Raw genomic sequence first — 17,891 nt, 5'->3', positions numbered from 1 at the left:
TCAGCACCCTCCTCTCTTTTTTCGTCAACTACCGAACAATAGCAATGGAAGATGCTGCTGTCCAGCCCCTCTCTACCTACCAAGCTTCAGCTGGTGGACAGAGCACAGGCGGCGCGGACTGAATATGGGCTACAGTGAAGAAGGAACCACTTCCCTAGGCCGCATTCTGTACCGTTGACAAATTTGAATAGAAGTATTTCCCCTCCGCCGTCTCTGCGGCCGATCTAATCGCCTCCGTCCGCGATGGCAGAGACTGAGACGTGAGATCGTGTAACACCGGGTTTGAGCTTTAATTTTAGAAAAAAAGAGTTTCCACTCCTGTACTACACCGACACAACTCAACCAACCACCGTTCATGCATCATACGTTAATTTAACCTTACCAGGAATATCTCTTTAAAGTAATAGAGGGTGTGGTTACGTGCGTTTCTTTTCTCTCTGGTTTCACCATTTGTAGAGTGACGTGAGTGAATTTAAGTGTTGTCGCATGGGTAATCGCTCTAGGGGCCGTGTACAGCTTTGCTTTCCATTCACATTCACACTGTGGATTGGCGCTACTTTTTTATCTTGTACTGGTTGCACATTCCTACGCTCGTCATTTGGAAATAAAACGCATTCAAGAATCCTCTACGGTTGTAGATTTCTACGCTCGTCACATGGAAACAAAGCGCAGTCAAGAAGTCATTGAATGCGGCAAGTCTATTGGTTCCGTGCGGGTTATTTCAGAGCAAAATGTGCATGACATTCATGCTACGTTGCTCCACCGGAAACTCGATTCGTTAGACAGGATCATTATGCCGGCACCAAATGCTTTCTCAAACATCTTATTTCTACGCCTAGGGGGAGGGGGTAGCATCACTTGCCCCGTCACGGACAAATGACTGTAAAATGGTGGAAGCCGATAGCATACCCAAAGCGAAAAAGAAAATAAATCGGCCGGGGAATGAAAACCTGGTGCTCCAAAATATGGATCCAACATGCGTACATGCGCCATCGCCGAGCATTGGTTTTAGCGAAGAAATATGTCGGCACTGATCATTGCGCTAAAGGATTTGATTTAGAAACATGTGTCAGAGAGGTGTAATTAGGCGTCCAGGAGTAATTTGGGCATGCTAATTACAGAAGCAGCAACGCACGTTTGCGCTTTAAGTGAATACAATGAGCTCACAAGGGTGAATTAGAGTGCAAATGAGACGAAGAAAATAATCTTTGTGTGTAGGTGAGCGCAGCACTTTAAGGAATCAGAATAGAAAAAATAAAATAAAAAATAAATGGTCCTGAAAGGGAAAATGATGACGCTAATAAAATACCAAAATCGCACCAACGTGGGCCTTCAAGGGTTGACTTGAAACAAGACAATTACAAGCGGGCCAAAAACATATTTACGCTATTGCGGATATGCCAAATCGCCCGAATGGTAGCAAAAAATTACACCACCTTCCCACGTGGGAACCCTGAGGAGATGCAAAGCCGTGCAAACTCGTGCAAAATCGAGATGCTTTGCATCTCCTCAAGGTTCCCACGTGGGAAGATGTAATTTTTTTTTGCTTTTCGCCTCCATCAGAAAAGCGGCCGCCACGGCCGAGAATCGAACCCGTGACCTCGTGCTCAGCAGCGGAACGCCTTAGCCACTGAACCACCGCGGCGGGTCACTGCCAGAATAGTTGGCGTCCTTTGTCAGCTCATCGAACGGCACAGACCGAAGCAGCTACTGAAGGGAGGGAGCAGCGGCGCGGACCTGGTTTATCTGAAGTGGCGAGGACGAGGGTAAAAGAGGAACATCGTGCACAGCTGTTGCGGAGAGTGAGAGTGACGTTATAACAGCTGGCGTGGAGAGGGGGAGTGGAAGAGCAGTGCATTCAGGTGGTGTGGACAGGAGGAGGACAGAGAGGGACGTTATTAACGCTGGCGTGCAGAGGAGGAGAGGTGCGGATGGACGCCGGACGTACAACGAACATAGCCCCGAGCAAGAGATACTTTGCATCTAAAACAAGTAAACGACGCAACGCAAAACACCTTATACCTCTCTGGTGACGAAGGCATTACCACTGCAGCAGGTGACACAATCTCTACAGGCATTCATTACACATACAGGCTCGCACGGCGTTGAATAAAATGAATTTTTTTCGAAATCCCACCCTCGAGCAGCCCTTAGTTGTGCCTTGAATATTCGTATCAAGCCTTTTCATTTGCCGTTCAAAGGGCATCTCACAAAAATGAAGATATGTTGCCAGAAAATAAAGAACAAAACGTTACCAACAAATTCTGGGGCATCTACTTTGCTTGAGTGATAGGATTGTTAAACATTAGGGCAGTGAGAATTGGTACATCGACCGCAACCGGGAGCCGTCGCTTGAACCTTTGCTTCCAATTAGCGGGTGTGAGATTGTTGGAATTGTGGATATATAGGTTTAAAATGAAAGAAATAGAAAAAAAGACCCGGACAGAAATCATAAACGGTAGCTGTCACCATCACTGACTTATCCCTGGAGGAATTCTGAATAAAATTGGGAAGTCTTTTCTAAAAGACTGGGGCCAATGTTATTGAAGCATTATACCACCTGCATGACGGGCCCAATATAACGGTAAATAACACCCTGAGAAGCCACTTTGGACACTTTCACAGGAGGAGAGTTAAGGGCACCTCGAAAACAACGTTGCATTGGCCTAGACGTTGAAAAGTCCTATGGTCACTTGCCTCTTACGGAGCGTCTGCGGCTTCAATTCCCATTTTTCTCGTATTTCCTTCGGCTTAAGTAGACCAAGTAGAATTTTGCGGCGATCCTCTAATCGCAACGTCGTCTTCCTTGTGTGACACATAAGGTTTTCGCTTTACAGGAATATTAACAGTGATCGATACTTTTGCCCTTTGCACAAACGTTTGTTTCAATTCAGCTGCTTGAAGCAGAAAGCAAGAAAACTTACGATTGCTCATACTATTCCCGTACATTTTCTGAATAACGTGCTTCTCAAGTACTCAGGAGAACACATAACAGGAGCGTCCACAAAATATCCAAACTGTGCTTGGGGTATGGCAACATGCGATTTTTTATTTGCAGTGACTTCTTCAGTGAGCACCATGACATGGAATTTGGTTTTCGTAACGTGTGCACTAGCGGCTATGGGGTGGCTGCTTGTTTTGCTTCTTGGAAAAAAGGCACTATTCCGGCGAATCCCCCCGGGCGCACGACTTCCACCCATGCCTCCGAAAAACAGCGTATGGGGCCATGTTGAGATACTGCACCCCGACTTTCACCAAAAGAAGGCTTTTGAATGGTCCAAGGCGTACGGACCGGTTTTCCGGTGAGCAAATTTATCATCTCAAAGATGTATCTGAAAATATTTTTTTTCTCGCCACTGATATTATAAAGGTAGTGGTACGCAAGGCCGTATCTTCTCTTTTTACAGGTAATACTTGAAAAATGATATTTATATTTAAAACAGCAGACTTTTTATTGTTTTTTGGCATGGAGAAGGTAGCGAAATCGCGAAACTAGACTTTTGGTTCTAATAAACTATATTTGAGAAAGGTAAAACGAGTGTACTAAAAAACAATAAGGAAGATTTGAAGCCAACACTTCTAACTGCATATGCGTGATCTCGCCCTGCCGTTTGTCTTTTTGTTTAAGTACCACTATACACGTTCCCCACACCAGGAAAGAAACGTTTTAAATACGTTTGCCGCTGTGCTAGGGCTTCAGTAGAAACTGAAACCAATGTTTTCTGGACTAAAGACACAGCTGAAATGTGTGAAATGTGGGATATTACTCAGTGCTTGGTTAGGATTAGTATAAACCCCCCTTTTTCCACCGTTTGTGTTACTTTGTGCCCACCAAACTGAATTAGAGAGTTGTTTCCCTAAATTCTTACATATACTTAAGCATTAGGAGCACGTGCAATAATTTTTCAATCATGGTTATGATTTGGGTACGCCCACGAACCAGTCGCTCATTTGTACATTGTGGTGTTGGAAAAAAAAGTAGTGTAAGTGTTGGCGATGAAGAAAACCTCTACAGGAAGCGCTTTGAATTATTTGCACTCCTAACGTAACTTCGAAACCACGCACAATAGTATTGGTGGTTCACTGCCTTGTCGTTGCTCATTCTACGTAGGTTTATGCGTGAAATGGTCGGATTTGCTCGGTTGGTACAAAACAGCCACACTCAAGTCTTTATCCGTCTGTGAGGAGTTGGCCGAGACCATACCAGACGTGCCCGTGGGCCTCTTGCTCCACCAGCCGGTTTCATGCATTCTTTGAGCGGGTACAGCGGGTTCAGTAGGGTCTCTTTATAAAAAGTGGCTTCACATTTCGGGCGAGCTGACCGCATAATTGCTAATCCTTTGTCAAAGGCACTTTGAGGGCTGGAATATGCCGCTCACAATTATGGTATGTAAACACTACTCACACCTCTACCCACAGTAGGCTGTCCACTACCTAAAAAAGCATAACAGTGATGTCACAAGCGATCTACCCTTTCTACCTTTATGCTACTAAATCCAACAGCTTCAAATTTACATACAAGCTGTAAAGCTGCCTCCCTAGAGTCCTAGAATATACTCTATAAGTACCCTGTCTTCCTGGTCCATGGCCATATTGGTGCTGGCCACGATGGCTTAATCTATGTGTTTCTGCCGTATGCCAGTCCTCCTTGTGGATCAACACTCTCTTTTCGATTTGTCTGAGGACTCTTTGATTTGTCTGAGGACCTCCAATGTCATAACTCCCCGTTTTCAAAACAATCCTTCTTGCCTCACCTCCTTTTCAATCTCAGTGAAGGTATATCTTGGTGCGTGTCCCCGCTAGCAATTACTCCGCATATTTACGAACCGAATACCCCATCAAACGCAGTTTCTTGCATCACATTTTCTTTCGTAGTCAACGTGTCTCTAGACAATACGGCCACAAGGAATTCAGAAGGGCATCATAGGCAAGCAATCGATAGGAAAACAAAACACAAAAGTTTAGTGTACGTTGTGTTAAGAAACTTGCAAAACACGTGCTTGTGAGTAAAAACTGTCAGCCGTTCGTTGATACGCACGATTCATACGCCACGCGCCTCAGCACAGTTTTGATGTGCCTAGCTTAATGCTGGGCGCGCAGAAGCGTACGGCATTTTCATGAGCCCGTCCGTGCAGTATTAACGTGCGGTTTATCAGTGAACGTGGTGTATTGCGGTGACTTTTGATATTTGATTAGACCTCGACGAAAGGCTCCCCGCACATAAATTCTCCGCGAAAACTATGATCCTTGGCATGCGTCCTCTCTTTACAACACTTTACGCAAAACGTTTTGTTCCGCTCATCCAAAAAGGTACTGATGAATTGCCCATATTTTGATAAAATATAGAACGCTTGATAGAATAAACAGGTTGGAATAATTCGGTGAAGCCAAATAATTTTTCGGTTTCGCCAACTTAGTCGTTTCAGAGCTAATTTGATGTTCATGATAAGCCTATAAATATTCCTTAGGTTCATTGAGTTTCGAAACCAACGTAGGTCAGCTGCTACCAAAGGCAACGTCGCCGCTGTGGTTATGAGTAAGGTAGGATAAAGAGCAATGTTATCTACACTTTGCCCTAAATACCTCCGGGGTGCACCTGCTAGCTCGACAAGCTTTAAGAATATTGTACTCGATGCAGTTGTAGTCTCTGCTATGATAAAATACACGATTTTGAATAGCTCTAGTCGTGAGGAAAAACGCATTTTTAATACCCTGCGAAGACAATACGGAGGCCATACGCATCGCTCATTCTGAGAATTTGTGTATGCTACGAGTTAAGCATACTTTTTTTGCGTGTGTCAAAACTGAGCAAACCGTGGACGTTCAGGGGTACTACAGATGGTTTTTACTGCAAAACGTGTGCGCTGTTTTTCTTTTAAAAAGTACCTTACAAAGTTATTATTCAGCACACAAGTGGGCGCTGTCATTGGAATGCTACAGTCATATGGCGAAAACGTGGCCAAGTGCGCGGTTCTGCTGTCAACGTTAAAGGGACACCGAAGGAAATTTCTCAAGCTCCCGTTTTTGCTTGCACTGCGTAGACTGGCTCAAATTAGCACACTTTTCATCGTTTATCCGGTGGACAAGTCGGTAATTATTTTACAAAGAGCGAAAGAAGAAAAACTAACATGCGCGGTTTGCGGAGGCCCCACCAACTAAAGGCTGTGACGACTGGAGTGGACGCACTGTGATTAGACGATTTCCAAGGTTAGCATTCAAACAAGTTTCGGTTTCGGTTCCGTAAAACACCATGCTTGACATACCACGCCATCGTTGGATGGGAATTCTCGATATCTCAGTAATCGTCGTACCGCGTTTCGGCCACGACGTCGGCTGTAAAATGCATAACATAAGCCTGTCAGGACGGCTTCGAATCGTAGCAATCACTAGCCGACGCCTACGCAGTGGATGAACGCCCTCCGCGTACACGCGTACGCTCAAATGCCATGCGCTTTTCCCCCATATTTGGAGCTTGCCTCACTCATGCCTGTATCCTAAAAAGCGTGTTCGCACCATGCCAAGGGTCTGTTGATTGTGGCCTGTGCCCACTGCCCACAAGCCGTCGGTGCTTATGGTCCCAGCACGCCAACGAGAACTCGCTAGCACGTCAGTGTCAGCCTGCGCGCGTTTTGTGAACTAGTTCGTGGAGCAGTGAACGTTACGGCCAGAAAAAAGATGAACCCAGAAATAAAAACATCGGCCGAAAACGAAAACGTCAACTCGGGGATTCGAACATGTGACTTGCAAAACACCTGCTCTAACATTTCTAGCGCTCCAGACCCCTCGGCCACGGGGTGAGCTCTTCTGACCTCGGAAATGTAAGGTAAATAATGTATAACCAGTTTACACTTTTATTTAGTTTTAGAATTTAAAACAGTTTAGGTGACTATTTGTTGTAGCGCGCTCGTGCAGTAAGCGTCGCCAAAGTTTCCACAATATCTCACGTGTAGCAATTGCATTTCTGAGACGGAAAAGCGTTCGCAGATGCGTAGTCGTGCTGCTGACCGCTGTGCTTGTTCGCCCAGCGCAAAAAAGTGGTTCCTGCACCCTAGTTTTACGCTGTACGGTAAAAGTATCAATTGATTTTATTTTTTAAAGTAGGGAAACGCACATTCTTTCATTCACAAAGGTGTTCTGGTTTCGTTTCAACTGATGGAACGAATTGCAGCGACCCGTTGGCGGCCCGTCGGCTACCGGCGGACGAAACGTTGGGCCGACTGATTCGGTGGGAAGGTCGGCGAGCCGTGCAGTAGCACAGCCAATTTCCAGATCCTCTCCTCCTGACGTCACAGGAAAACGCCACAGAAAATGGGCGAGGGTGCAGAGAGGAGGACAGCATTTTCGTATTGATTTTTTTACTACATAAATTCGCGTAAACGCGCTCAGAGTGGTCGAAACAGGGCCTAGGGACTCCGGACTACAATTAGCGCTCCTAATCTCGTAATATTTACAAATCACTTCAATGTCCCTTCTAATAGGTTGCACTGACGTAGCTGGTAGCTCTCATGTTGGTGGACGCGTGCGCGATGGAAAGGTGTGCACTTATCAATTGCTCTCATGGCGAACACCGCTGAATAGTGGTGAACCAGAAAGGAATGTTGGGCGTCAAGTGCACGCCAAGTATAATATTGGTGCCAGTGTGAAATGTATGTTCGCCAGTTTTTCAGACACAAGTACCTAAGTGTTGGCAGCTTTTGGCACATCTCCATGTTCGAAAACATATTTTCTGTAGTTAACACGTCAAATTTAAACCTGAGCAGGCAGCGGACCGGCGTTTAGGGCTCCGGAAATATATAACCCTTACGAGATCTTTGAGGTGCTCCAAAAACTGAGCGCATGGACGTTTTCGCTTTTCGTCTCCATTCTTAAACCAGCCACCGCGGTCGCAATAGAACCCGCCTGAACGCGCTCAGCAACACAACGCCTTAGCCACAACGCCATCGCGGTGGGTAACAAGTGCAGGTTCTGTCTCGATGCAAAATACTAGGCGTGTTATTACGTTTTGAGAATGCTGGCAGTTATTGTAAAGACTATCTTCAAAAAGAAAACCGGTATATTCATAGCGTTCACCGTTGTGGGGGTTGTCACTGACATGATACATTTGTGATTGTTGGATAAAAATTACCACTTACGCCATTCTTCAGCAGCTTGATACATGTCAACATTATCATACGGACACAAGTGCCCGCAAAACCCACGCTGAACCCATTTTGTATTGGTGATACCACACCAGTGAAAGTCACAAATGATAAGAGCAGCAGATTTGTCACATTTTGTTCAGGTTTCCTATTGCACACACGGGCTTTTTTAAGAATTTTCGTAAATGTTTTTAGGTCGAAATCCTTCCGCTCGGGATTGTGATAGCAACCAACGTCTGGTTATCGTGGCGCGCAACATATGGAGGCTGCGGTGTTTGAAAATAATAAACTGTGTTCGTACGCGAAGAAAGCAACTCCCTGGTTTGGGCCACACTGCAATTCCACTACGCCACGTCATGAAGTTGCTCACGGTAGTGGACGGAGCAGAACAGATAGAGGCCACCGACAACTTTTTCTGCAGAAGCTGTGGCGTAAAATGGCGCCCCTCCGCATGTCCAAGTCATTCGCTTCAAATGAGTCAGGTACTACTAAACCGAAAAATTATAGTATGTCCTTACGTAGCTGTGAAGTTTGCTAAGTGCCGCGAAGGAAAGGATAATGCTTTCTCTTTCAAGGCACGTTAGCAGACTTTGGTGACGCTAGGAACTTTTTTCTTGAGGGCTACCTAAGTTTGACTGTTTATGATATCTTGATAACCGCCACAGGAATATCAATATGGCCGCGCCCTTATGGTCTTCCCACAGGCTGAAGTTGAACTTCTACAACATCGTGATCTTGAGCAGCTTTGAAGCTGTACAAAAATTCTTGAACACCAAGGAGCTGCTGAATAGATCGCACTGCTTTCTTCCAGCTCGCGACTACTATACAGGTAAGTTAGATCGTAGTGGCCCTTTTAGTGCGCGTCTTTATTCCTGACAACGGAAATGTCGTTTCTTCGGAAAATCAGCTCGTACACGGAACACGGTAGTTCACAAAAAATAGCCCTCTATATGCCATCTTTGGCTGGTCAACAAGACACGTTTCGGTACCGTAATATCACTGACTGTTCAAGTCATCTTTTATGATTTTCCTATTCACATGCGACGCGGCTTAGCTTGCATCCGCTACGCAACAACACAGCCGCTATTACAGTGATAGGGAGAAGAACCAACGCTTCGCCGTAGTGCGTAGTACTTTCCGCGTGAAGTAGATGCGAATTTTCACACACGGGTATTTATTTCACTGCCTAAACCATCCAACCAATAGTGGTTACGTCTACGAACGACAGGGTTGTGCAGGTGCATATTTAGGTCCAGCTCAAGTGCTTCTGGCTCCTGTCATTGGCCACGTAGCACCTTATTATGTTGATCTACGGGTCGTCCTGCAACCGCTGCAAAAATGTCGGGGACACTAGGCGTTCTTGCAAAATTAATGCGTTTTATTTGCATTGAAAAGTAAACGCACTGACGATAACCTTGCGGAAAAGCTACTTCCAACGAAAATTGTCAGATGCACAACTTCACAAAAGTACCACATCTGAAGTGAGAGGTACAAGATGAAGCACGACGTTTTCGACCCAATTCCAGCTATGATGTTCAGCGATGTGTTTTCAAAATACCCATCACCTTTTTTTTGCAAATGTAGGGTCAGCTACCACTGTAGGTCGCTTACGGGCGGCGTGATAATCTTTGAATGTTTTACTTACGTGCATACATAGCGAAAGGCTGTGTATCTCATCTTTCTCTTCCAACCACTTGTTGTGAAGAGATTTCGCCTCGATTATTAAGGGGCCACCCTAAACAACCTCAAAAGCCGTATCCCGACCAGGGAGAAAGAAACCTAACATTTTTGTAAATATACCTCGAAACTCCTTTTCATGGCGCGCTGGAGAAATCATCTCTACATGAGTCAAAGAGCGGGAAAGCGCCGTAGGGGGCCCCAAGCAGGAGACAAGATAACGCAGATTTAGTTGGTCGCGCCTTTATTTAGGCCCTTGATTTGTCAATAATGCATCAGCAGCCATGGCCCTTCTGATAATTTCCCAAAGATGAGAATGCAAGAAAGCTAAATCGGGGGAAGTCTAAAGACAAGCATCACGCTACCAGGAGCACACGCTCGGGAACAAAGATCCTGTTCTGGTACTAGGACCCGGCGCCGACAGCGAAACCTCACCAGTCCGTTCCTTTTCGTGCTTGGTGGAGCAAGACCAGAACGGAACTTTGGGGTGGCTCGTGCCATCGACCATGTAGTGATCCGTATATTCGACGCCGCACACTGTCTCCGGCCATTATGTTTTGGGCCTGCCGTTGTTCCAAAGAGTTTATCCCCAAATGTGCCGCCACTGCTGGCGGTGGGTGCCTCTAGAAGCAAATAAAAGAGTTCGCTTACGACATATCGGTTACACACCCGGATCACTGCCTTCTCATTAGCATTGCTTTGCTACTAATTTAGTAGTGATGACTTGATTAAAAATAGGCTGGATTCGTAACATTTGTCTCTGTGGAGTTATCGCAGTTTCCACATTTTAATTGTGACTACATTTTTTACGTCTTAATATGTGGAACTGTTTGTTGTTACCTGTTATTACACCTTATGTAATGATTCCGTTTTCTGACATTAAAATTTCTTTTTTGTTGTACCATCTCGTCATCATCACCATCTTCTCTTTTTGCTTGTTAAAAAACTCGTTTTAAACAATTTTCTCACGAACCAACTTCATGGCCACCAGAATATCTAAATGTGCGGGAGTTCTTTCCCGGCGGCTACGTAATTGAGCGCGTCCAAACGAACTATCTTTCTTCTGCTATGCAGTATTTATTTTGTCTAATGCTTACCAACGTAACGTCTGCCCATCTGCTTTGTTGCTTGTATAAACTCTTTGTGTTTACTAGTAAGCCACCATCTGTGAGTTAGGGTTTCTGGAGGGCCTCTTCCATTATCTACCGGCCGTTTGCCTTCTGGTTTATTTCCTGACATTCTAGTTCAAGGTTTCCGCGTAGATTACTCAACGTAGGTTTGAGCGCGCTGAAAGCCATTTCGTAATCGAGGGTCGGAATACAGTTGTTAACAAATGTATCGACAACTGCCAGAATGGCAGTTGTACTGCGCCTTTAATCAGTAGGTGGCACTGCGCCTTAAATCAGTGTAGTCGTCGTAAGACCTGCCACCAAACTTCGAGTTGATCGCTTGTATTACTGCTTATAATAGGCTTACTTGCATATGCACAAAAACTACCAAGAAATTGCCTTCAGTATCAACCAAAATAACTTATGTGGCGTTCTTTGAACGGATGTTATACACGACTACACAAGAATTGAAGTGAAAAGCTTCAGAGCCCTATGGGATGTTAATAAACACCCAGTCATTAAATAAAGACAACCACCTATAGGGCAAGCCACTTGACAAAGAGCGACTTATTACCAAAACCGAAGCTCTTGTTCGAAGCCTCGTCTGAGATTGACATTCTGACAGAAACATGCGTAGATTTTGGGGCATCTGGGATGTTAGAACTGTGGAGTTGAAGGCACGGAGTAAAACAGTGACCTCCTAGCTTGCATCATTTTAAAGCGACGCTTTTGCGCGGCGGCCTGTGGTTTCGCGTCGCGATTGCCATCGTTGCAACCGAGACAACTAAAAAGACACAGAAGCTACAGCGACCAGGAAACCACAGAATGAATGCGTGGCAAAAGTGTGAGGCAAGGGCGATATGCTGAAAGCTTCAACCACGAGAAAGCTTCGCGTTCAACCTTTGGTGTCGTTAGTCGGAGGGGTGCATGATTTTATTTTTGGGATACATATTTCAAGAATGTATAAAGTTTACTTATCCAAAGTTTTATGATGAATGCTCATTTGAAGTTGCACGTAAACAACAAGTCAAAGCTGCCTGCAGCCTCACGAAAAGTATCCCGTGTCCTCCATGATGATTCAGATGACCCCGAATAATAAATGGCTGACCAACCGACGTACCCTGTTTCAATTCTTCTCTGGGAATATAATGTTTTGTTACGACCGTAAACACCCATGTCATAATGTCTTCCGCGTTGAAGTAAAGAGCAGCCCATAGTGCACTGTATTTTTCACTCAGAGTTTTAGGATATATAACGGCTGTTGATAACAGCTTCCTTTTTATACTTTCCCCCACAATCTACGAGCGATGTCAACTCACATGGCAATAGCTCCACCAAAATAGCTCCAGCGGCTTTTGGTACGCAAAATGGTTACCATAGCACAGCTTAACAAGTTCTTCAGTGTAGTAAGAAATATTATTGCTAATTATCAGCACCTGCTGCAAACTCAAGCTTTTTAACACCACTACTGAGTGATTAAAAGTAAAATATTAAATATTAGAAACCCTCTAGGGAGTAACTTCTTAGCACTAATTTTAAGTCTATGGCTGCATAGGACAACCTTGCGTGAGTTCATAAGGTAATAATAAAAATAAAAGGTTCAGGAAAACAAGTAAATGTCATGGCGTGTTGTATACGACGCTGCATCGTCTTACAGAAATATTACACGAGTAAAGGCGACCGCTTTTTTGGGCATTATGTTTCTTCAAGTTTCGCATCTCACTCACTTGAGTGACTCCTCCAGGGTTGGTAATCCAGCCCAAGGCGGGGTTAGAACGAGAGCAAAACCAAAAAGTACTGCACAAAATTGTTCAAGTAAATATATCCTAATTAAGTTTAAATAACATAAAAACCGGGCAATCGACCGAAATTATGGTGTAAGGGCACGCAAGCAGCAAACAGTCAACTTAGGGCACGGTTGGATGGACGGTCATTGGGTTCATGTTGTGGCCCGTAGGTGGGTGGTAGCGGTTTGGCTTTTCTGGGTGACACTACCGCTGGTTGAACACTCTGCCACTGCTGATGAGGTCCCCCGAGCACGACCGGGCCCTGTGTAACGTGCATTAAAACCACCACAGCTCTTTCTATCTACCAATCAGTCCGTTTCTGATAGACATTGACAGATGGCAGTGCTAGAGGAAGTGGAGCGTTTCAAATGGTAGACGACATACCCCACAGTTCACAAGGAAGCATCTGTTAAATCTAGAAGATAGAGGAATAGCAAAAACGTGGCTTTTCTGAACGAACACGCGTCTGTCGCACCATGCAGGAGTCGGCTCCCTGAATGGAATTCCATGGATGGCCAACAGGAAGTTCTGTTTGAACATGCTGCGTCACGTCGGGTCTGTAAAAACTGGCATAGAAGATAACATGATGGTGAGACCATACTCTAAAAAAATTCTGTTCAAAGAGACCTTAAAACTACTGTGATGAGCAGTGGTGCAGTCGTTCCGAGAGGTAATCATGACATTATATTTGATTAAGTATGAATAATGGAAAAAAAGGTCGCTGACTTTACAACGTCTGTTAATATTTCGGATGCTAAACTTGAGCAATATTAGCCTGAGGGTTACGATTCCTTTCCGAAAAAGCACCAACAAATAATTGCTTATAATAAGTTCCTTAGAAATTTTTCTGTTCCTTTTTTGTGTATCGATCAGTTATTCAGGGTGACAGGAATATGTGGTGGTAAAAATGAAATAAGCCTGACGCATAAAAACGAGAACTTACGTGTACACAAAAAGGCAAATTTGTTGAGACACCAGCGACCAGTTAGAGAAGTTTATATGGCCAAATACAAAGCTTTGTATGAGTGGTATAGGATATGATACGCAATGTGGTGATACCCACTACAATATCCTGTAAAAATATGAGTTCATTGGTAGCACCTTTTAACGATGGCGTGTTCTATGATAAAGTAGTTATCGGCATCCAACTTTCTTTTTCTTACAAAACCCCGTTATCGTTTTCGATTCAGTAAGCAAAAAATGGTAGAATTTTTAAATAACCATATTTCGACGTTTACTTGTGTCTGAACAAGGGAATACCGCGCTTTAATCAAACGCACTTCATAATACCAGCTCGTCGTGTTTATAAATTTCGGCATCAAAGTCTCGAAAACACGTACAATTCAAAATTACGGTTCGAGTACTGCAATCAACTAATCGCTCGCATTAAAAAAAATCTAGCAAATACTCTCTGCCATTCGGACATAATTACAAACATTTCGTGGCGAAACAAATGGACTAGGAGCGAACCTTCAAGAAACCCCTTAAACGCAATTATTACCCACTCCACACCTCCAGGCACTCGTGCAGTGCGGATTCTATTCGATGATGGTCCCCACAATTACAAGCAAAATGTCCTCGCAATTCGTTATGGAGATATGATGCACATAGTGCAGAAAAGATAATAACGTGGGAAGAGCAGACGAAAACGTTCCAATGCCGTAATAGATGAGCCAGGTAAAATTTCTGATACGCTTGGGCTCTTACTTTTGTATTTTTGCCGTCGTACCCCTAACAGGAAGAGTTTCGACATCTCTCCGAGAAAATATCCAATACAAACGCTGAGCCCATTCACGTAGGCCAATTTGTGACGCAATCCATCGTGAACAACATCGCCTCACTGGTCTACGGAGTGTTGCCACCCGACCACCCCTCTCGCTTCGAGCTTCAGCGCATTATGAAGCAGCTAAGCAACGTGATAACCACTGGCCCAATGTTCCAGTTTACTCCTCCCTCACTACGACGTCTTGAATATCATCTGCAATGTACCAGAAATGGCCGCCTCAACACTGCTATGGTGGACCTTGAAGATTTCTCAATGTAAGGACTGAATATACACAGCGGTACCTTCCCGCTACTCGTAAAGTATCTGATGTGTGTTCGCTTCATCAAAAACGCCAAATTTACGCTCACAATGCGGGAAACTGTAGTCTTGCGTCAGTCGGCGGGAACATACTGCACGGCCTAATTAGGCGCATCCTGCATGTGTTTGTTGTTTCGCCTTGCTTTTGTTGCTTTGCCAATTGAATAGAGTGGAAATAAGCACATGCGAAATTTTCCCTCCCAATTTATCGCGGATAAATAATGCAGCACATTTAGAAAGAGGGAAAGCTCTTTATTGGAGGAAAGCAGAGAGGTTTGCCGGCATGTTAATGCCTACTTGCTACTCTGCGGGGTGGGAAGGAGGAATAAAGTTGCAATAGGAAGTAACGTGGAAGGGACAGAAGAAAGAAGGAAATAAAAGAAGTAAAAAGGTGGGAAAAACAGGAAGTGGTGTGTGGATTGGGGACGGTGAGTGCGACACGTAAAACGTCTGTACACGGTTGCACAGCGAAACAATGTTATGGCCCTATGTCATCTCAGCGACAGCGATGTCATTGAGCTATTCAAATAATGCGATTAGCACTTTACGCTGAGATGAAGGAGATGGCCATGGTTGAAGAAATGCTTTTTAAAGTTAGGGAACTATGGTTCAGGCGCTCTATCTTCTGTGCGAGGTTGTTTTTTGCTTGACCGTATGTAGGGCACTCCAGTAAAATATGCTCGACAGATTCCGGTAAACCGCAGTTTTCGCGATGCGGTTTCCAGGTTAGGGCAAGGCGACACCGGTAGGTATTTGTAAGCGTTACGTTGGGGCGTAATCAATGGAGCAAAGTCTCTAGCCGACCTGGAAGTCGCTCCGGTAACCTCAGCGACTTAGTTGGATCTACATGAAGCAGGACTGGGTGCTGGTTTTTCCGGAGAGACCAGAAGGTGCTTCTTTCCCTGAAAACAAGCTCCTTCGCTAGTTTTAAGGCATCGTGCTTCGTGAAGAAAATGTTCCTCACGTTCCAAAGTCGTAATCCTTTCTTGGCAGCCTCATCGGCTGTTTCGTTGCCTATGATGCCGAAGCGTGCAGGCATCATCTGCAGTATCACGCGGTACCCGGCGTCGCAGACTAGGCTATCTATGTAGGACATATTCACGGGATATATGTTCGTGAATGCTGATGTAGCTTGCACGTCGAAGATTACCCACTGCGCTGGCTGCTGGCGGATAATGTAGCGAAGTGCTTGTTTGATGGCATGAAGCTCAGCAGATGTGGAAGGCGTTGGGCACTCAAGACGGTAAGAAATGCCTTGACCGGTTGATGAAATGAAGTGTACAGAAGAAGTGCAGTCAGGCCTAGATAAGCAATCAGTAAAAATGCGGGTCAATTGAGAGTATTGGCTGCTTATATGGGCAAGTGTTAATTGAAGGAGGCAAATGTTCGTCATAACTTTTTATGGTGAGCCCAGGTATGCTTAATTTTATGCATTTGGGTGGTAGAGTCCAAGGTGGGTAATCAGATGGCATGATTTCACGTCGTTGAGTAGGTAGCAATATGTTTTTAATTATAGTTTCTGCGAACATCGAAATTTTGTTTCATTGTACAATACCTGCCAATAATTTGGATATTGCGTGCAGCGTATGCCCCAAGTATATTCGAAATATTTTCTGCATTATAAGAGTATATAAAGGCAAGCAACCAGCTTCTACCACAGTGCCAACACACGACGATCTCTTAGGGAGGCCGAGACAGGTACGGAGACAGTTATTCGTGGCTGCATTAAGCTGCTTTGTAAGTACATGCCATGTGAGCGACAGTCGTAGCAGAAGAGGCAGGATGTAGCCCAGCAAGCCGTATGCATAAGCCTTGCAGAGTAGCACTATGGATCTACATTCGCTGCCCCATCGACTTCCGGCAAGGCACCGAATACCTTGTCGCACCGCAGAGATACGAGTACGCAATCGCGTTGCCTCCGGCGCCTAGGATAGGTTTTAATCCACGATGCTCCCAAGGTATTTTTGGGTTCGTACGTATTGCAGACAAGCACCGCCAAGGATTAGAGGGTATTGGCTCATCCCCTTGCGGGGGAATGCCATGGCAACGCTTTCCTCGGCAGAAAGGCGGATACTCTTGTACGCAAGGTACGCAGACACATTGCTCAAAGTTTCTGTAGTCGCTGTTGCGTTGTACAACGTGACTTTGCCGCGCACCAAATGCAGATGTCATCCGCATAAAGTATGACCTTGACACCGCGAGGGAGCACACGCTTTAGGTGGATAAGCGTAAGGTTGAATAAAAAAGCACTTACAACGGCTCCTTGAGGCACTCCTTTCTGTATACTGGGCTAGGAAGTAGCGCCTTCTGGCGTCCTCATGAAAATTTCACATCCTTTGAGGTAGCTCACAATCCAGGCGTACAGCCTTCCACCAAGAACAAAGACAGCTAAGGATTCTAGAAATACAGTATGCAAGATTGAAATAAATGCTGACTGTATGTCCAGAAATACTACCGTCGGTATGTGTTCACTTTGTATTTCTTCCAGTGAAGCGACGAGAGCAATTATGCTGTCAATAGCGGAGCTGTTTTTCCGGAAGCCATTCATTTTAGCTGGGGAAAGGTTTCTGCTTTCCAAGTACCACGTAGTTCTCTTAAATATGTTTTTTCCGTGATTTCGCAAATGTAGCTTCGTAAGGCCGGAGTGAATCGAATCTAGTCGGTTGCTTGCCAGGTTTTAGAATTGCAGTGATTTTACCGATTTTCAATTCTGTCAGGACACTACCACAGAGCCAGGTTGAGTTGTAGTATTCCAGAAAGCGAAGGCCGAAATGGTGAGACGGATGGGGAATCGCTTCGTAATGTGTGTATTCATGACCTGCAGAATAACGTTTCTTGACATTAAAGATGGCCATGTCTAGCTCTTGAATAGAAAACGGAAGGTCCATTGCGGCACTAGCGTTTGGTGGCGCTACGTCGGGAACGCATTGAGGGAATATTTGAGGCACGGAAACTGTAGATATGAGTAGAAAATACTCCTCAGCAGCTGCTTTTGTGATATGCCTTTGTGCAACATCAGCGCCTTGAAAGGATACAGTTGCTGGTTGTCACTGCGCATACCTTTTATAATGCGCCATATGTTCGCTAATGGTTCGTG

General features: G+C 44.9%; 1 protein-coding gene across 1 annotated transcript in view; it reads left to right on the top strand.

The window, feature by feature from the left end:
• Positions 1–17,891, top strand: part of LOC144148171 (cytochrome P450 2C20-like) — a 63,225-nt gene that overhangs the window by 7,082 nt on the left and 38,252 nt on the right. Inside the window, exons 2-5 of the mRNA XM_077679752.1 lie at positions 3,059–3,302; positions 8,843–8,967; positions 13,194–13,300; positions 14,450–14,751. Of these exons, the coding sequence (XP_077535878.1) occupies positions 3,079–3,302; positions 8,843–8,967; positions 13,194–13,300; positions 14,450–14,751 (758 nt within the window). The 5' untranslated portion in view covers positions 3,059–3,078. The remainder of the gene's footprint in view (positions 1–3,058; positions 3,303–8,842; positions 8,968–13,193; positions 13,301–14,449; positions 14,752–17,891) is intronic.

The sequence above is a fragment of the Haemaphysalis longicornis genome, unplaced genomic scaffold (genome assembly GCF_048455015.1).
Source record: "Haemaphysalis longicornis isolate Haplotype H1 unplaced genomic scaffold, Haemaphysalis longicornis Haplotype H1 scaffold_8, whole genome shotgun sequence".
Lineage (NCBI taxonomy): Eukaryota > Metazoa > Arthropoda > Arachnida > Ixodida > Ixodidae > Haemaphysalis > Haemaphysalis longicornis.
This window is presented reverse-complemented; position numbering and strand designations above follow the sequence as displayed.